This window comes from Balearica regulorum, chromosome 9 (genome assembly GCF_011004875.1).
Source record: "Balearica regulorum gibbericeps isolate bBalReg1 chromosome 9, bBalReg1.pri, whole genome shotgun sequence".
Classification (NCBI taxonomy): domain Eukaryota; kingdom Metazoa; phylum Chordata; class Aves; order Gruiformes; family Gruidae; genus Balearica; species Balearica regulorum.
The window spans coordinates 13,364,486-13,385,535 of record NC_046192.1 but is presented as its reverse complement, the minus strand read 5'-3'; the positions used below and the strand labels follow the sequence as shown (position 1 = coordinate 13,385,535).

Here is a 21,050-nt window from a genome sequence, read left to right as displayed (position 1 = left end):
CGCTCACACAAGAATGTGTATTCGTATAGAAAATCAGTATGTACCCATGACTGTTCTTAACTTGCTATCTGTTAACTCTAATTTAATCTTTTATTTTAAATCTTATTGCTTTCCAATCTTTCATGAGTTTTTCAAGCATATTTTATCTGCCCTCCAAGGATATTTTTTAACAGTAATCCAACCATACTATTAAATTGTAGAGGATCCAATCTTACAAGGTGAACATGGCTGCAGTTAATGGGACTTCGAAGTCACGCTGCCTCTCCAGGACGCAGTAAGCTGTGGGATGAGTGTAGGCATGCAGCAAAGCGTTCTGTGCAGAACAGAAGTTGACTGTATAATATAAATATCAGATTAAAAAAAACCCCAGAGCTCCCAAATATGAAGTAGTATTGTTTATGCACCAGTCATCTTTCCCCCTCCTGGAGTGTGATGCACATTTTTCCTGAGAAAAGAAGATGACCATGTTTGCTCTTTCAGCACATTGTCATGTTTCTAAAGAATCCTGGGGGAAGATAAACAGCTGCGGATGGCTTTGTCTTCTCCCTCTTTAAGCCAAAAGTTTTATTTGACCAGAAATTCTTCTGTTGGCTTACGACTTTATTTGACCATATTTACGTCATATAAACTGACACTGGGTACACATATATGTTTAAAGTTTGTGTTTTTCATGTCGTGTACTTAAGATCTTCTTTATTTGCTGCTGGATTACATTAACTGAGTATATGTATGTAGATATAATTTATAATCATTGTACATCGCCTATGATAGGTTCCTCCTCTTTCCAGCTGTTGGACATCTTTTCTGAGTATGTGGATTTTCAAAAGTTTTATTTGATGTAGAATCTTAAGTTTAGGCTGTAACCTCTATTTATAGGGGAAAATACTATTTTTCCTCTTGAGAAGTCTGATGTTGCCTTCTTGAATGGTAAGTGGAAGATTCTGTTGTGAAAAAAATCTGGATTTTTGAAAGTGCTCTTTGATATTTCAACTTTTTAGTTGGTTTAACAGTTGGGTTTTGAACATACAGTCCAAGTCCACATAAACAGGGAATGGAAGATGCTGTTGACACCATCAGTGGCATACTAGCTATCTGCAGAGTTTCAACATGGCTTGGAAGTGTATGGAAGAATTGGTTTTAATAAAGTCATCAAAACTGCGTGGGAAGAGAATTGGTTATCTTGACTGTATTGAGTCTGTACACTAATGTGTAGCCCAATGATCCATTTCAGTTTTTTGAACGCTTTCTTTACTACTGTGGGCTTAAACCTCGTGCTGCTTTCTCTTTAAAAGCTCTTTTACAGTTTTGCAATTAGTTGGGAACTCAGACTGTTATGTTATTCAGTTTTATGGAGGAAACAGCAATTGAGCCTATTAATCAGATATTTTCCAACAGGCTATATGTCAGCCATTTTTTTGGATATCAGTAGCTTTTGTCTTGTTCAGAAGGTATTGTAGAGTATTTTACATTTTCCAGGATATCTTCCAGAAATATAACTCATCTGTTAGAGAAATTACCGGAGGTTAGTTGTATAGTGAAACTGCATACCTAGATGGTGTTTAAAGTTTTAGTCTTCCAAAATTTACCAGTTTTATCATGAAGTTATGAGAAACTCTAGATCTTGAATCCCATTTACGCCTTCACGCACTGTAAGCTGACCAGCACACAGCTCAACGTGCACTATTATCCTTTGATTTGGTAACTCAAATGTGTTGCAGGGCAATGATATTAAAATGGCATGTTCTCCAAACAGGGCTGGTGACATGCTGGAAAGCACCCACCAGGAGCTTCTGGTGTGTAAGTGGCTACTCTGAGGGCAGAGCTGGGGACTCTGATTTCTCCTCCAAGCACAGAAATATTCCCCTTTTTGGGGAGCAGAGTGGATAGGAAGGTCAAGGAAACTGCTAATTACGTTTTGTTTCTGACTCAGACTACTGTAAAAGTCTCTGAACGTGGATTTTGTTGATGGAGTATGTGCTTTAGGTGAGGTGTGTAAGGAAGGAAAATAGAACTTGAGGACAATTCCTCTAGTTTACCTTCTTGATACTGGCTAAGTGCAGACATTGGAAGGGAAAGTGGCATGGCCAAGTCAGGATTCATAAATTTGAATGATAATACATGGGGTAGGTTGCCTGCCTTGGTAATGAGGAGGCACACTGAAAACTTTAATCCAAAAACAAACAAGCTTTTTTCCCCCATTTATTTTCTTTCTTTCTTTGGAAACAATAATAGCGGAAATGCAATTGGAATTCTGCAGTTAGTTGGGGCTGTTTAATGTCACTCTGACAGCTACTTCTCAGTTCAACTTACTTTTGAACAGTCCCCATTACTGTGCTATTAAAGTGTGATGGGAACAATCCAGGCTGAAAAACTTTCAGTTGTGTTGTGCTTTAGTGTGTCTCTCCAGTGATGGAGAAGCATGCTCCTACATGGTGTAATGGAGAGGTTGATGTACAGTTGTTACTCTGATGAGCAGTTGTGGGTGGGATCTTACCTACAAACAGGGAAGTAGGCTGGTTTATGTAGACACTAGAATGTGGATAAAGCTATTCCAGGAACCAAACATAATTTGTTTACCATTATAAGCCACTAGTTTTAAAGCTAGAGTTGATTTTAATGGCATAATGTGGTACCATGCACACATGTCCTTTGATCTTACAGCTTGCTCCTACTCCAGAGAAATTGACAGTACTTGAATCCAAGGACTAAATGTCACCTCCAGTGTGGCTGTGAGCAATATCCTCAGTTTTGGCTGCTCTGAAGCTACTGTACTAGTGCCCGCAACCCCTGGTAGAAATTATGTAGTAATCTCTGTCAGTATTTCTTCAAGATAAGTAAGAACCATGTGGGTGTGCGAGGAACGACTGCAGTTCTTTGCGTGCTTCTTTGCCAAGGTACATGGAGAGAGGTCACTGCTACTTAAAGCAGTCTTGCCATGGCAATTCCTGGCTGAGACCTTGCCAGGCAATTCACTGAAGACAAAGGCTCTGGCTTATAGTTCTTATTTGTGGAAATTAAATATTTATGATGCAGTCAGATCCCTGATGGTAGAAGCACAAAAGATTGAGTAAAAGAGTGAGATGTTTTGATAAACCTTCATTGGATTTCCTAATACGTTCCGTGTGCTCTATATGCCGTGTTATCTTTCACAACTGGAGTGCTAAAGGGTTTCCTGATTTGCATGTAAAAATGAATTCTGTTTGTCACTGGATATACTTTTCTTGGCCAAATGCGTGCTCTCTCAGGCTTGTTTTCAAAACAGAACAGCTGTTTTGTGAATGTAACTATCAGAATGCTGTCTGGAATAATTGCACTCTAGTAACTTCAGCACCCTCATACCTGGCATGAAGCTCTTCAGAGATTTTTTTTTCATGCCTTCCTGTTGAACTTCAGTATAGGGTTTGCATTTCATTTTACACAAACTGATTTTACTTGTGGAAATAAATGCCAGGCTTGGTAATTCCCTCCAGTGACTGCCAAGATGCCTCTGGCAGGCTGTGTGCTGGGGGAACCCAGCTCTGCTGGGCAGCCTGTACCCACTGCGGTGTCCCAGTACCCTGCAAGTGTGTAGGGCTGTGACCGCCTGCTGTGTTCTTCGTTTCATATACGTTTGCATTTTGAGAATGCTGTTACTGAGTGTGTATTTGTCCCCTTGTGTGAGGGGGATAGTCAGACTTAGGAAACTGGACAGCTCAAGTCTATATGTGAGACCATACAGCAGAGCTCCTTAGGGTAGACACCTGGGGGGACAGCAGGGCAGGGATTTGTGCCAAAGCGGATGGTGAAGCAGGAACAGTTTTGCTGCAGCTAGAATTCATCGTGGGGTTTTTGCGAAGACTGAGAATTTTGTGGCTCGCTCACTGGGGAGAACCGGGCCACAGTGGCAACTTAGGGTCTGAGTAATTGCAGACAGCTTTCTGCTGCTATGCCTAGGTCTTCATTGCACAGCTGGAGCCCTGGAACCGACACAGCGATGCTGCCGGGGACTCACGGCCAGGCACTCAACCTCTCAGTGTGACATTTGTGTGTGACTCGGCCAGCGGTAAGGGCTCTGGTGCTGCACTGAACCTCTGCACTGGCAGGACTCTTCGTGGGACCAAACTTGCTCTGCACAGCAAGGACCCTGTGGGTGGCTGCAGCTAGAATAGATGTAGCCGAGCACATCCTGAAATTGAAACAGCACTTGGATAAGCTTACTCCCCTAGGATCTATGTTGTACTTGCACATTTACACTCTTGTGCATTCATGAAAGTCACTTTGCGTTTGTGTTACTAGAAACAAATGGGACAGGTGTTCTAAGGGGTTGTTGTACCTAAATGTAGCAAACAAGGAATAAATTTTTCAAAGTGAATGAAGTTAAAAGGTTAAAAATAAATTAGCAGAAGTATTTGGTGGTCAGAAGCATTCTCTTCACTCACTTCCACAGGAAGAAACAAGTATCTCCCATACTATGCTTAGTAGAATTCTGCCAGTAAAACTAGTGCAAGTTGTCATTTACATCTAAATAAGGTCATAGGAGCATACAGGAATTACATTTATATTTTTGTAACTTCTTACTAGCTAGAAGAGAATGGTGCTGGTTTTCTCATTTGGTTAATAATACCTTCTATAATGTGCCAAGGTAACTTATTTAATGCACTTTGCGTTGTCTCTTCATACACACTATAGACAGAATAAAAGCATGTTTCTCTGCTTTTTGGTCAGACATAGATTACTTTAAAAAAACCGCACCAAACAAACCCAAACAAACCAAAAAAACCCACCACCCCCCAAAAAAAACCCCAACAAAGACTAAATAGTCTATAAAGAAACTCCAATTCTAAATGGACTTTAAAATACTATAATTACACTTCTGCTGCACTTAAAAATTATTTAAGTACCACATGCACCTAAAATCCTGTGGTGCAGCAAGAGACATTGAAATAAAGCCTTTTAAACCTCTTCATCTGTAATTTTAAAAAATTGACCATTGGCAAGCATGCTAGAAAGAAAACTTTTCCAGTGTGAATAATACCTTTATAAAAATAGTTTCCTGTTTGTTCTGTGACTGTAAACCTGACTCAGGCAGTCTACACTAGATTGCTTCATTTGCTCTGAGTATAATACAGATTGCCTTTCAGTTTCACGTCAATGTAAACTGCATTGTTTGTCTCCTCAGCTTTGTCCATTTTACATAGCTCAGGTTGAAATCCCTTATGATTTGGTGCATCATTCTCTTTCCTTCTGTTCCACAACGCTTAAGCAACATACCAGGCTCCATAGTGAATCTTGAAATACATGAGCGGTGTGTAGGTAGAATTACCATGGGTTCCATTAAAAGAGAGTAACAATATCCCATAAAGAACAGTAGATCATTTTTGTGTGGCAAACTGTATTTCTACATAGATTTACTACTTTCTTTGACTTAGTGACTGTGGGAGGAATCTGATGCAACCCACGTCTTGTTACTTACATCATGTTGTCAAGTACAGAGTTTTGAAATCCTTGGTGTTAGCATTCCTCAGGAGGGGGTAGGTGTAAGAGATGTCTACCCCAAACCAAATTCCACGGTTATTGTCAGTGCTTGACTGGTCGCCTAGGAAACTCTCAATAATGGATTCACTTGGCTTGGCAATGCAGTCTGGTGTGATCAGATTTTTCCAGTTCCCTCTAATTTGAAGATGCAGTGCTTGAACAAAAAGTTAATCATAACTTAATTTATTCCATAGAGAAAAATCCTATCCTCTGTCTTCAGTTCTGTTTTAGTCATAGTCTAAGGTATTGTGTTCTTTATTCATTCTGTGGTGACTCCTGTAGAATTACATTAGATTGCATGACCTTTAGAATAAATGATTTTGAAGGTATTGAACCGTTATTGCTGTGTTTATGTCTATTGGTGAGTCAGTGGTCTGTGAACACATTGCACTGGAATCCTCTGTGGAGGTTCTCCTGCCCTTCTGAGATGTGCTCATGGGATTTTCTTCTGATTCTTGCCTTCAAAAGACTGCTAGCACTTAAGTCACAAAAAGATGGAGCAATTGATCTTCTAAAACTGTCCTCAAAATTTTTGGGTGTTCAGGTTGAGTTGATTGAGGCATTTAAAGTATTTTGAGTTTCTGCTTTGCTGTGTATTGTATTGCAGTAGTGTCAGTCTGGTTCAGTAGAGCTAGCAGTTAAAATCTTCACTAGGACTGTTGAGCAAAGGGACCTCCCCCCCTCCCCCCCGCAAAAAAAAAACACAAACAAAAAACCAAAACTGTGGCAGGATGTGAGAAATCCGCAAAATTGTGCGTGGTGGGGAGGGCAGGTAGAAATGTTGTCTGTAGTTGAAGAACTTGTGCTGTGTGAGGTAAAAATTGTAGGATCCCTGCTCAAGGCACTGAAGATTGTTTTTCCTAGAGTAGGTACTGGGCAGGTGGTGCTGTCTCTGCTTAAATGTTACATCAGTTCAACACGTGACTAGGTGAGAGCAACATCATGAAGTGAACCCAGTGTTTCAGAATATACAGAAACCCCATCCAGGCCAGTAAACCTATACACTGAGACTGGTAGAAAAAGCAGAGAAAGCATCATACTTGCTTGTCTTATGCTTGCTCTTCCTCATGTACACTGATACAGCTGCTGTTGAGGATGGACTAGCCAGACCACTGTCTGACTTGGTAGGAGTGTTCTTGGAAGTGACCTGTTGACTAGTGCTGAATCTAAGCCTTATTTCAGCGGAAAAAATGTCAGTGGCTCCTGAGACTAGTCCCCATAGTTTGCCTGCTGTGTCTATTTTAGACAGACTTGAATTTCATTAGAACATCTGTTTTTTGTGTTCCTCTGCAAACTATGCCTGTACTCCTACAGGTATTTTTGCTTGACTGGCTACTTGGCTGCTACTTGGCTGCAGAGCATCGCATGAGTAACTAGCAAGGTGCATTTCTTCTACAAGGTGGGAAGCAGATAATCATCTTGTGTGTTAATTTTGCTGGTGTCAAATAAAACAAAATGGCAAGCAGTGATTGATTTGAACATGCTCAGGATGACATCTCGGGTGTCTGAGGGCTGCTAAGTCTGTGGTGGTGGACAAGGCTGAAGGGTTAATAGGAATGTTTTTTGCAGAAGCCACTTCTACCACGTTACTGTGTTGGTGAAGATAAACCCAGAGGATGTTTTTTGGGAAAGTGAAGCAACAACAGGAACTGTGTTTGGAATGCTCATTAGAGGCGATTAATTTTACTTTCCTGTAAGGATTGATCTCATGGGCTCTGTTTAGAGGGCAGCTGTTGCTTGAACTCAGACCAAATTGGGGAACTGCAACATGCTCTGGGATCCAGGCTGGTCTGATTAAATACTGGATGCTGGATAGGAGTACTGTCTTTCTCATAGCTTTGAATTATGTACCTTGATTATGCAGCATGTTGCATAGGGTGCTGAATGTTGTTCAGTAGTTTAATTGGGAAGCTGTTCAGTGGGAATTCATGGCTTCATTTGAACTATGTCAAAAGTTTTGGGATATGAAAAGGAAATTGGTTGCACAGTCATTTGCCTGGATGCAGTAAGAGGGCAAAACTAGCACTGCTATAATTTATAGAGGCTGTGAATAAAAAAAACCCCAAACTTTTTGTCTCTGCCCAAGGACTTAAAAGCACTAAATGGTGCCTGTTGGGGGACTGGTTTCCATGGTTGCTTTTTTTTTTTTTTTTTTTTTTTTTGCCCTGTTTTCACGAAGAATATGAACCACTTGCTTTCAGGGGAGTTACCGAGGTTGGGTGAATTTCTCTGTTCAGTCCTGTGATAAGAGGTCACAGGATTAGCTCAGACTGAAACGTGGTAAGTTATTTTTGTTCTGAAGATTCCTTCCTGTCCAGTAGTCATGCTAGCTTTGTTTTCATGTCTTGAGCTAGCTGTTTACACAGTAGATAGATTTCTTTGCTTCCTTTTCCTGAGGATAATTTTAAATACAACACCCTTGTCCATAGCAGTTCTTGTTTGATAATGTGTCATGCCTATAATATGACAGTGTGTTTGCCTCCTCTCTTTGAATGACATGCAGGCAAGTCATAAAGCCCCCTGATCCAGTGCTGTTCAGTGCATTTTTTTTTTTTTTGTTATAAACTCTGGCCTTAAAACATATTAATACATGTTCCTTCTTTTTCTCCCTCAGATAAACTACTAGTTTTTACTGTAGCAACTAAAGAAACCGATGGCTTTCACCGTTTCATGCAAACTGCAAAGCACTTCAACTACACAGTAAAGGTATTGTATATTTTCATACCAAATATTTATACTATATAGCCTTTAAGACAGAAACAGTGTAATAGTAACTGAAGCTGTATTAGCTTCCTTGCATGCTGGAGCAAAATAAAACAATTACGCAGCTCAGGGGTAGGTAGGGCACTTGCATGTGGCTCTACTGCTATCCCTACTGCTGTCCCTGTTGCTTACCTGCTGGTTCTCCTCTGAACAAGCATGGGAGGGTGCTTCTTCCACTGCCTTAGGAACTGTTTTACGGATTCATAGCTATTGAGATCAGTGTCCTCAGTCACTTACAGGTTCTGTCATGATTTATCATATACCCTTGCTTTTCAGTGGAGCTGATTTTGTTTGCATGAATACTTCTGGAATCTGTGTGGCGCTCAAGAGGGCTTTGGATGTCTCCTTTCTTAAACAAAACTGCATCCCTGCTGTGGGGAAGGAGGGAGGGTCACAACTGAAAGTTTCACTGTGTTTCCCAGGAACCTGTAATTCTCTGAGAGGACAAAATATTTCTATCCTTCTTGCCAGCCTTTTCTGCCTTGCTCCATGTCTCCGTATGTCACACACTGAGGTTGGCCGCCACATGACCTTGGGAAAAAGGGAGGGCACTAACCTTCTTCTAAACTTTGCCCACAAATTGGTTCTGCAAGAGAAAATCCAGGAATTCAGATGGCGTTATGAAATGCTTCTGCTTGCTTACCACTGTGCCTACACTATAAATAGGAAATTATTTGGGTTTCTGAAGTTTGACTTCTACCACTGAACTTGGAAGACTGAGAGAACCTTTCCTAAATGATAATACTGTACTAAGGCACTCGAGGAGCCTGAGCTCTGGATACATCTATTAGCTTTGCAGATTTGTCCAAAACATCATGCAATGTAGCTCTTCCAGGTTTCATAAGTTCCAAAAACATTATGTTCAAAACCCACAAAAAGTTCAAGGGTTTTTTTCTTTTTTTGAGATGTAATTCACTGTAGTGCTTGGCTAGGGAGGAGTTTTGTTTAGCTGATGTATTGGGGAACCTATCCTTTCCTTGTGTAAAAATGTTCTGGAGGGATTTCAGAAAGACTGGAGCTTGCAATTTTTATTAGTAACACCCTTATCCACCAAGGTCTCTTACACTTCCTGTTCCTAAAGTGATTATATTGACTTTTAAAGGTCTTATTCAGAATGTTTTTCTCATACAAGTTTTGAAACAATTATTAGCTTCTTTTTTTTTTTCTTTCTTTTTTTTTTTTTTTCCCCTGCAGGAGACACATTCGAATAAATGGTGGTAGCAGGCAATTGCTTGGTTCTTATTTGGTTAAGAAATGTGTGTCTCATGTTTTTGCAGTGATGTCATTGTGCTGAATGCTGCTTCAGACATGGAAAACTTACAATGCTGGAAATGCTAGCTTGCTATGCTTTAATGTGTTGCTTCTGCTTTAACATCTGTTTTCAATAAGGGTCTGTTTTAAAAAGCATCTTGTTTTGGGGTACTAGCAAAAAGTACTTTTTTCTTATTCCAGGTGCTTGGAAAAGGTGAAGAGTGGAAAGGTGGTGAGCTGCCTAACTCTATTGGTGGAGGGCAGAAAGTTCGACTATTGAAGGAAGGCATAGAAAGCTATGCTGATCAAGAGGACTTGGTTGTAATGTTTGTTGAATGGTGAGCAAACCTGGCTTGTTGCCTTTACATTTTAGTCTGGGTAGGCATGCAAAAGTAGCTGCTGTGACATGCTGAAAGTTGCATGCTGCTTTCCCCCCTCGCTGTTTATTTGAGAGAGTTTGCTTCCATTTTTCTCCATTCATAAAAATAGTAAATTGCTCTTGGAGCAATCATTACTTTTTTTAATGGATTTACAGATGTAAGAGTTGTTCATATTTCTGCTGCCTCGAGGGGGTAAAAAAATGTTGTTGGGAGCTGACAGGCTTTTAGGCAAGCATTCATCCTCTCCCTGTTCAGCTGCGGTGAGGGCAGGACGTGGCTGTGGGCTGGAGTGTGGAATGGGGCAGGGGGAGCAAAAGCAGCTCCAGAAATAAAGTGGCCAGTAGGGACCAGAGGGTGGTCTTGTCCCATGAAGTAACAGTGATACGGAAGAAGCTGGAAAATGGATCCCTGAGGAAAGCACTTAACAGAACTTCTTTTACATGTTAGAGAACTGAAACAAGAGACTTTGTGCCAGACATACCCCTGGTGCCTGTGCTGTCTGTGTGATGGAAGGATGGAGAGACAGTGCTGCTGCAAGTGCCAGATTATAGCTCATAGCACAGCTATGCTTGAACGTCCTCACTGGAGGCCAGATAGGTTTCTCCCTGTCACAGAGAACAGGGAGCTCAGGCATCTTCAAATCCTGCTTTTCCTGTTGCTTCCTTTTTGTTTTTTTTTTTTTTTTTTTTTATTTTTTTCCCCCCTCCTCCTGTTCGTTTGCTCCTGTGACAAGAGCATGATCAGAGCAGCTAAGAATCTAGCTCACAGCAGCCGCCAAGCTCTTCCACGCTAGCATTAACCAGAGCAGGCTCTAAAAGAATCTAATTCTAAAAGAATCCCTGCAAGGAAGGTACGGAACCAAGTCCTGAATGGGGGACATGAAGCCCCAATTGCAGACAGGCAGCCTTGAGGAGGAGGTAGCTGAGTGCTGGCTTGGAGAGGTTTGTGCATAGGTTCATGCTGCTGTTACTGAGTTGTGTTGGAATGTCCATTCTGGAATTTTCTTTCATCTTTTAACCTGCTTTTAAAATTTATTTTCTAAAATTTGATAGCTGAAGAATTTTAGGGAACCTTTTGCAAGTTAGAGATTTGCAGGATTTGTAGAGCAGACATCACAAGAGAGAAAGTAGTCTGATAGTGGTATTTACTGGAAAGCTTGTTTGTTGTTCTGCATAAGTTAAGAGTTTAGGCAAGTTGGAGTAGCCTGCTAAACTGGTAGAAAATTTAAAGATGCTACTCAGTTTTGGGTTTTAATTTTACCTCTTGTGATAAGTAGAAGATAGAGCTAGAAAGCCAATGTCTAAATTGTCTTAACCAATTATGAACAAGCTTTATAAGGGAAACTTATTACACTGTACATTTTCTTTTTACACTTGATTGACGGTAAAAGTAACAAAGTTTGGAGGTACACATTCAGTTTTTGATTTTTTTTTCTTATTGACTTGATCAGTTTTGCATTTGGTAAGTGGAAAAAGTATCTTTCTAAAAGTAAATATATTACATTTTTGTTCATAGTGTTGTTCTACTGGTCATGCATTAATCTGGGAGATTATTTTTTCTTTACTAAATGCCCAGACGAATCAAATGTTTCCCAGATATTTTCTATTTGCATTGAATTTCTTTGTTTTCAGATTTATTATCCTGATTCATCACTATTTTCCTCCTATATTTTAAAATATGCAAATTTGTTATCAGATTTGGGTATGGCTCAAATTCTTCTCCAATATAATTTATTATCTTGAGGGGCAGGCTGTCTGCTGGCATAGATGAGAGAGTACAGAGGACCATGTGTGTTGAAGTGGAGATGCCATAATCTTTCTTGTCATGAAAAATCACAGGATTTAAGGCCTCCCAAGTTCTTGAGGTCCATAATTCCATAAAGTACATTTTGATTTAAAGCCAGTAGAACTGATTCCAAATAGGAGAAAAAATAGTTTGCTGATTCTAGCATTATGCTTTAAGTTTAATGAACTTTTTCATTTCCAGGAATCCTGGTTTGCAAATTCAAATGTTAATCAGTGTAGCAGTAAGTTTGAAAAAGACAAATATAGTGAACTTTCTTTTTTGAAGTGTTTTCCATTATACTCACCGTTATACTCATTGTGAAACATTTGGAATATTAATCTTGGGGGTGGGGGGAAAGAAAATGTCTGGTTTACTTACTGTAACTAGGCAAATCACTTCTAGTGAACTGTTTACTTAAACTGAGTTTCTTGCCTTTTTTTTTTTTTAGCATTTTTTTAATATGGCTCACAATTCTGGAAATAGTTTGAACTTCTTCTGTGGGCAGCTTGTATCTAGGTGCAGATAGCAAAATGATTTGCCTGCAGATGAAACACTATTTAAATTAGGCTTGTTTTTGTGAGAGCTAACCTCTAGTTTACTTTGGACCATTTCAGATTGAACTGGCTAATGGCCAGTGCAGACTGGATAAAATGGTTGATGCTGTGGCTGTTCATCCAGAACTCCCACAGCCATCTATTTGTATCATGGAAGACTTTTGAAGCCTCTCAGGTTTTTTGTTTGTTCTGGTTTTGTTTGTTTTTTTAAATATTTTTCAGAAAGTAAGGGATAATTACATTTTCTACATATCTCAAAATAGTTAAAGTGTGATCCCAGTGGGGATACAGTGTAAATGACAAAATGGCTGTATGGCTGAACAGTTACATAGAATGAAATGAGGGGCCTGAATTGCTGGTTACTAGTAAGTCCTCTCTTGTTTGTGTTTTGAGCTCTTAACCCGCAGCTCCAATAGTAACATCTCCTTGTTGTTATAAAAGTTGTGGATGCAAAAGTTGCATGTTCAGTTCTAGAGGACCCAAGCCACCGTCACCATTTCCTTGTGTTGCTGGGAGCACTGGATGTGTAGCTGGGGTGCTGTGCTGCTGCCAAAGAGGAGGAGGGATGAGTGGATTTCAGCCCAAGCATCTGCCATCTGGGAGCTTCAGGAAATGGGATTGGAGTTGTGGAAACTTTCTTTCCCTCCCCCCTCCCCCTGCTTTCTACTTAATTGGAAGGATTTATGAAGAATAAATAAAAGAGTATCTGAGCTTTTCCAGCTTGCCAAGGCAGCCTGCCTTTTCCTGGATATTTCCACGCTTTTTCTCCCCGTCAAATTTTGAAGCCCTGTTCAAAGTCAGTCATGTGCATCACCCATAATAACAGTATAAACTGTCAAGGATAGCCCTGGGACCTGTTTTGTGATGATCTTGGTGGTGTAGATCTGAGGTGAATCCTCCCTTACAGTAGAAATTGAGTACTGGATAGACTGAACATAATCTGACATAGCAGGTAAGCATGGCAAATAATGGATTTATAGGTTTTAGTCTGACTCTAGCAGTTTTTCTGTTGCCTGGAGAGAAAAGCAGGAGCTGATGGGGAGACTGGCAGTGAGGGCTGGAAGGCTGGTGGAGGTCCTGCCCAGGAGGAGGCATGGTGGCAGTAAGTCACCTCTTGACAAAACAGAGGGCTGTGAAAATTAGTGGAAAACATAGGTCCGTGCTGGTTTCATACTCCTGTGTAATATCCATCAGTGTGTAAAGTTTACAACAATTGCTAATGCAGTTTTGCAGCTCTGAATGGAACTCTGTACTGTGCTTTTTATTATAAACTCTGCTGTATTAAGTAGCATATCCTTTTCACAAGCAGGGCCTGTGGCTAGTCCAGCATGTTGCTCAACTTTGGCTTTCCTTTCGAGAATGACAGTCCTTGGAAGTAATGTTCCAGGGGTGTTTCATTCCTTCTCGCAGCTGTAAGTCATTGCAGCAGCAGCACTAACCTGATCAAAGAGGAGAAGCACAGCCTGCCATAAGCTGTTAAGTTAAAGCATCAGACAAACCTCTGGTTTTGTCTGTCTTCAACTTGTCTCCTGTTTCTTGCTTGTTCTTCAGGCTCATTCTGGCTTTGAATCAGGCTACACCAATTGAATGGAAAAGGGAGGGAAGTATATTTCTGTATATTTGGGCAGAAACATGCAGTTTTTGCAAAACTGGGGAAGCTCCAAAATGTACAATATTTTTTGTTCCTTCTTCTGCCAAAGTTACAGAAAAACAAAACAGTGAGAGTTTTCAGAAACCCGCTTACTTTATATAGACTACATAACACGCTTCCTCTCCACGGTTCATGCTTTGCTCTGCAGTGGATATCTTCTCTTTTGCATTTGTAAGCCAGCCGTTGTTCAGTTCTCTTAGGCCAATTGCCTGAAATCCGCTTTGAAGAAAGGACTTTTTAAATAACATCAGAACTCTAGTAAAGAATTAGCAGAAGTCAGCAATGGTTGATCTCTTGGCACTACTGCTGTGTAATACATTGCAATGCAAAAAGTTCTGTATCCTGCAGGTGGAGGTACTGCTGTTCTTAGCCCAGCTAAAAGACTTTGCAAGAACAAAAGGTTAGACTTTTGATTTTTGGTAGCTGTACCATTCCTTTGCCCTATATCACGGCTGATGATTGTCAGTTGCTAAGGTAGATGTGTGGAATAAGAATATACCTGCATTCAGATAAGGAGGCTGTGAGGCTGAGATGCTGCCATTAAATCCAAATATTCTGCTTCTTCAGCCAGAGATTCATCTATGACATGATTCCAGTATTACTGTGTCACAGTTTCATGCTGTGTAAAATGAACCTTGAATTGGTTTGCACATTAATACTTTTATATGTAGATCTCAAGTACAAACGAAGGAACCTTATACTCCGAATAAATTAATCATTTATACATATTTTGAGGTTTTGTGTGTTTTTTGGATTTTTTTTTTTTTTTTTTCCCAGAGGCGTTGATTTAGATATGGTTCAACAAGAAACCACTAGGCTTGTGATAATGCATTCTTACGTGACCTTTGCCAAACCTGTGCATGTTTCTTTCTGTTTTGGAGTAGCGCTGACCTTTGGCTGTGGGTAACTATTATTTTTAGAGATGAGCCCTCCACCCTTAGGTCTCTATCCTCAATGGGAGTTGGGAGTCAAATCTGATGAACACATAAAGGCAGGTGAAGTTTTTCATAAATAGATGTTGTAAAGTTTAGAGCCTTCTGAAGTCTTCAACACATTGAAGAGGTTGAAGCAGAAATTTCTATATTGTCAGGATGCAATATGGTTTAAGTTTATGAGCTAGACTTATTGAGAAATATCTAAGTACCTTCTTGATAAGGCTTTTCAGAAGAAAGTCAATGCCATTGTGTTTTGGACCAAGATCATCTAGAGTTTCCCAGTGAGAGTCATCTAAATCATCTTTCAGTCCTACTTTATTTCAACTGCTAAGTTTTGATATTTTTTTTTTTTGCTGCTGTTGTTCTTAAGCACATAAACAGTTTTCTGAAGGGAAAGATATATTTTTACTCAAAATACATGAAATGTGAAAACCAATTGAAGGAAAAAGAATGTCCAAAATGTGGAAGGTTTAATTAAAAAAAAAAAAGAAAAAAAAGAATGTAAATAGACGGGGGGACTGTATTGCATAAATAGTATTGATTGAAATTTTTCTTCTAGAAAGGTATAGAATTTTTACATGGTGGTAAAACATGAAGTAATTTTTCAGAATAAAAGGGCGGTCTGTATGACTTTAGAAGTTGAAATGTCCAACCACTTGTTGTTTTGAACACAGAAGCATTAAAATTAAACTAATCTAATGGATATCTTTTCTTTATTTTCAGCTATGATGTTATCTTTGCGGGGGGACCTGAAGAACTGCTAAAGAAATTTCAGGAAGCTAATCATAAAGTGGTGTTTGCAGCAGATGGACTAATTTGGCCAGATAAAAGGCTAGCTGACAAGTATCCTGTTGTCCGGAGTGGAAGACGATTCCTGAACTCAGGAGGCAAGTGTGATTCTTGAACACATTAAACTCTTGAACTTGAACATGACTCACTTTTGTTATCTGTTTTATGTATTTGTATGTGGAACTATTCCTGAATTCCCCAAGTACAAAATCGAGGACTGGATTTGCTGTCCTCCTCTTCCCTTCTCCCTCCCTGCTTGAATAGCTCCTCTTCTGTGCTCAAGAATAGTTTTTGTTCAAACTTACATAATATTTGTTGGCAATAATTTGTAAAAAGCAGGTAAATAAAGTAGCAGCCTAGCAAACAACTGTGTCTTGCAATGAAATGCTGTGCAGGGATGACTTCAGAAACGATCTAGTGTACAAACCCAGTCAAAGCAGTACATGCTATTTATAGGCACATTTTAGCTGGGTCACAGAATTTCCTGACTTGGCTACATTTTTCTTGAGGATCTCTGCATATAGTGTAGATATGCTGGTAGCTCTGCCTGCTCTGCCAGCATGGCTTAGGCAGTTCATTCCAAGAGAAGCATGAGTTACTCCTGTTAATCTCAGTAATGTGTTAATTCTGGAGTGCCTTCTCCTTTAAATGCCAGCTTTGGTCATAATTTTGCAGTTGATTAATGCATGCACTCGCACTGATATTGTTTAACTGCTACAGAGCACAGTATGTGACTTCTAGGTGCATGGTGCCGGGCAGTGTGCAGATCTAGGAGTGACCCCATTCCTTTCCCTCCCTTCTTCACCTCACCTGTCTGCCCTGTCATTTTTGGTTTGGTTTAAGCATAACGTATATTGGGTTTGAATTGAATTCTCTGTGTAGTGCTGGCACTATTACATTCAGGCTTCTCTGCCAGCAAGAAGTGATTGATGAAAATGAAACATTTTCTACAGATGGGCTTCTTGGGAATGGTAGTAGTCTAATCTCATGCTTTGGAGTTCTCAGGACAGATCTTTGTTTCCTATGTTTTCCCTTAGAATAGCATTAGTATAAAAATAACCCTTAATTATGAACTCTTTAAAAAAGAACTGGTACATATCACAGAAAGAAAACTGGATTTTGAGCCAAGTTGTATGAGTTTCATACTTTGCTGGCACCAAACAGTCAGAATGAAGTCCCTGACTGGTGAACAGTATTGGCAAAGTAGTGCTTTTTATGGAAATAACTTATGTGTGTGTGATATTGCAGGATTTATTGGTTATGCTCCGTATATAAATCGTATTGTGCAGCAATGGAATTTGCAGGATAATGATGATGACCAGCTGTTTTACACCAAAATCTATGTTGACCCATTGGCAAGGGTAGGTAGTGACTGGCTTTCTCATTTCTTTCTGCTTGAAATAACATGCTGCTCCTCACAAAACATCAGTAGATAAAAATAAAAGGAATGCTGTCTCTTTATTCCTGAGTGCCATGTTGATGGTTGTGTTTGTTCTCCGGAGGCTCCTACTGTTGGAGTGATGAACAGGTTTCCAGAGGGTCATGACTTGATATATTATTTCAGACTGTCTGCAGATCCAGGCAGGTTGTGCTTCCTTGTTAGAAATAATAGCTCTGAGGTATATGATTGGACACATTCATCTCAATGAGGGTCCCATGTACTCGGCAGTTTGATGGCTGGAGAATGTGGCATTTTTCCAGGGTGTCACTGAACTACTTGCTGATCCAGTGTTTTATATTTTGGCGTACTGCCATTTCAGATCCTGCCTGCAGCTGCCTCTGACTCTTCAGCTTTTTGTGCAGATACGCTCAATAAGGCTGCATCGTAAATTTTTGGTGAAGACCTCTCTGTGCCCTAGCTTAACAAAGTTCTCTGCTGTCTAGCAGCATTAAAGCATGATAGATGTCAGAGGCATGGCCCTGATGCTGACAAAGAGGGCTAAGGAAAGTTAGCAATGTATTGATGCAAAAAGACTTTTAGAAGCCGATACTGCAGAATTTTGAGGTTGGTTTTGAGCATTTGTATGCTTATGCAGATGTGGAGTTTCTGAAATACTTATGTTTTTCCATTAAGTTATGCCTGAAACATCAGGCATGTGTAGATACAGGTAAAGAAGTAGAATATTTCAGTTGGAAGGGACCTGCAATGGTCATCTGTCCAACTGCCTGACCAGTTCACAGCTGACCAAGCTAAAGCATGTTATTAAGGGCATTGTCCAAATGCCTGTTAAGCACTGACAGGATTGGGGCATCGACCACCTCTCTAGGAAGCCTGTTCCAGAGTTTGACCACCCTCTCGGTAAAGAAATGCTTCCTAATGTCCGGTCTAAACCTCCCATGGTGCAGCTTTGAACCATTCGCATGTGTCCTATTGCTGGATCTGAGGGAGAAGAGCTCAGCACCTCCCTCTCCACTTCCTCTCCTCAGGAAGCTGTAGAGAGCCATGAGGTCGCCCCTCAGCCTCCTTCTCTCCAAACTAGACAAACCCAGAGTCCTCAGCCACTTGTCATAGGACATGCCTTCCAGCCCTTAATGTTTGAATTGATTTTATGCAAGTTAAATCAGATGCTAGATAGGCAATTGAAAGGACAGGGTGTAGACACATTAAAGCTGACTCTGCTGTCTAAACAGATTGTCTTCTAGACAAAAAATATGTACCTCTGCACAGTGCACTACTGCACTGTGATTTAAAATGCCTCCATGGTGCTTAGCTTGGGATACTGTACAATACATTAGCACTAGTCCTCTGCATGGTAGTGTCTAATGCTGTAGAATATGTAACAAAATCTTGGAACACCGAAACAGAGTATGTTAAATGTATAAGGGTTTTTAAGTGTTTTTTTAAAGGTTATATATTTTGATCAACATGTTAAAACTTCAAAAAAAAGTACTGTAAACAAAAATCTAGGTAGAATTAATAACACAATATTAGGAACATGGTTTAAAACCACTGGTGTTTTCTGTTCTGACATGATACTTAAATTTGGCTTTTGTATTTTTAAGACTGTGAAACGCAGTATGTTTTGTTACTTGGCCAAGGCTTGTTAATCTTTTTTTAAGATAAGACACAATTTTTCTTTGGCTTATGCTGCCAAATTGTAGTTTCTTCGGAGAGTTATGACCTTTGTCCTTCAAGTTTGGATGAAGTTTTTGTCTATATAAAACTGATTGCTATACAGCTGCACAACTCAGAAATATAGAAAAATATAGCAGTATAAAATGAAGAATTATATCTAAGAGCTGAATACGTAAAGTAGTTCTGCCTGATTGCTTGCTGTCACTGCAGTACACCTGTAACATCACCGTAAAAACATTGGCTTTTAGAATGCCTCAACATCTTCACTACTTTTATTTCAGGAACGCATTAACATTACTTTGGATCATAAATGTACAATTTTCCAAACCCTAAATGGGGCTGTTGGTAAGTGTATGATTTGCGCATTGTGTATTTTATTAACTGTTTCTTTGCTTAACCATGAATATCGTTCCCTAAACATATGCTTGTTTTAAAGAAGTATTTGGATAGGTAAACCTGATTGTCAGAGGAGTTACAGGTCTTTTGGGTTTGTTATTAATTGATTTCTCCCATTGTTAAAATATTTTGATTTAAAATAGAAAAAATAGTTTTCAATAAGTGGAGTTAACATTAAATACAAAGTTAAGAACCATTTTTCCATCTGCCTTTCACAAACTTAGTTACAGGAGTGAGATTAGTAACTAAAATTGCATTTTAGGTGTTCTTAAGCAAATGGCTATTCATAACGAAATGCAATGTGGAATAATGTAGAGTTTGCTTTATTCAACTGTCATGAATTTAAATTGAAAAATGGCATCTGTGCAAACTTCTTTTCTTGCCTTTAACCTGCAATTATGGAACAACTTCTTATAGTCAGATCATATCTGAAATAGCTATGATTTCTCTATAAATAGTATTTGCACAAAGTTAGTTTTATTTTTAAAGCAGATTTTATTCAAATAGTGAAGGCTGCTGATGGCAAACTCTGAAGTTTGATGTAACCTTATTTAGCATAAAGAGCTTTTAGAATTCAACATCTAGTTAAAAAGAAATGAATGAAAGCTTCCAAATAAGTAACATTGACACTGATAGCAAGAGCAAGGTATATATATTGTATCAGCAAGAACTTAAAGAACTCTGACATTTTAGCTTTTATTTATAAACTGTTATTACTGTATGATCTCTGTTGATTTGCAGATGAAGTCCTTTTGAAATTTGAAGAGGGAAAAGTAAGAGCAAGGAATTCAGTGTATGACACATTACCGATCACTATTCATGGAAATGGTCCAACTAAAGTGAGTTTCTTTTTATTTTTGTGCAAAGACTGCAGTTTTCCTAGAAGCAAAAACAATGGTGGAAGAGTCTGAAACAGTCACAGGACACCACCACTGCTCATTTCCAATTAAAGTTAATAAGAATTGCAAGGATAAAAAGAAACATTCTAATAGCTCTCTCCATCATGTTATTCTGCTGTCACTGTAACTTGGTATTGCTGCTGAAACAACTCATTCTGCTCCCAAATTCGTTGTAGCATGGGATATTAGAAGTAAGTTTATGTTAATTTGTTCACTATTCCAAAACAATTCTTGAAGCTAGTGAAGAATGTCTATCTGGTTATTAAATGGTAATCAGAAGAATAGGTTTTCAGGGGGAGAAAAATCTAGCCAAGTGTCACAGGCTGCGATACAAAACAGTAACATGTCTGATCCTACTGCAGACCTTGGTGTGTGTTTGTATACACATATATAAAAAATATATTGCATATAGGCAGAAAAAAATATATGTATAGGTATGTGTGTATATACATTTATACACACACAGGACTGGCTTTTGTTGTTACATCTTCAGTGTCATTGATCACTGCCTGCAATGTACCTGTGGCTCATGAACTTTGGGTTCATGGCAGAGCACTGCCTGCCCTGTGAAACAGCTGTTTTGGCAGCTTTTGTCTGTATGTAAAGGATTCACTGGCACAGTTTCTCTGGGAGAAATGGCAGTTGCATTTTTTGTTATATGGCAAAGAAGCTTAAAGGTGTATCATTTCTAATAACCTTTGTTGGCTGAAGGATTGGGCATGGCTGCTTTCTAACTTCTTCTGAACACATGTTCCTTACTGTAGCTCCTTATTTTCAAAAAAAAATGCCTCCCAGGAGAATGAAATAAAGCTTGAAACCCATTAATATCCCAATGATTGCTTCTTAGTTTTTCCACTGTATTTCATTTTTTGAATTAGTAATGATTTTTTGAATGTAATGATGCCATTATGTTTGGCTTATAACCACTCAGTAGTGGTGGAATATATGACCAATTTCTTGCATGTTGCTACAGCTATTTTTGCCTCAATTCCTCAAGCTATCTATTATCACTGGCTTTGCTGGCACTTTGCCAATGAAAAGAAAGGTACTTATTTTA

At 39.3% G+C, this 21,050-nt stretch overlaps 1 protein-coding gene across 2 annotated transcripts in view; it reads left to right on the top strand.

Moving 5' to 3' along the window:
* Positions 1 to 21,050, top strand: part of PLOD2 (procollagen-lysine,2-oxoglutarate 5-dioxygenase 2) — a 55,040-nt gene that overhangs the window by 8,614 nt on the left and 25,376 nt on the right. For both annotated transcript variants that reach the window (XM_075761154.1, XM_075761153.1), the window contains exons 2-7: positions 8,129 to 8,220; positions 9,730 to 9,866; positions 15,557 to 15,720; positions 16,871 to 16,983; positions 18,980 to 19,043; positions 19,836 to 19,933. In XM_075761154.1, coding sequence (XP_075617269.1) covers positions 8,129 to 8,220; positions 9,730 to 9,866; positions 15,557 to 15,720; positions 16,871 to 16,983; positions 18,980 to 19,043; positions 19,836 to 19,933 — 668 coding nt within the window. The remainder of the gene's footprint in view (positions 1 to 8,128; positions 8,221 to 9,729; positions 9,867 to 15,556; positions 15,721 to 16,870; positions 16,984 to 18,979; positions 19,044 to 19,835; positions 19,934 to 21,050) is intronic.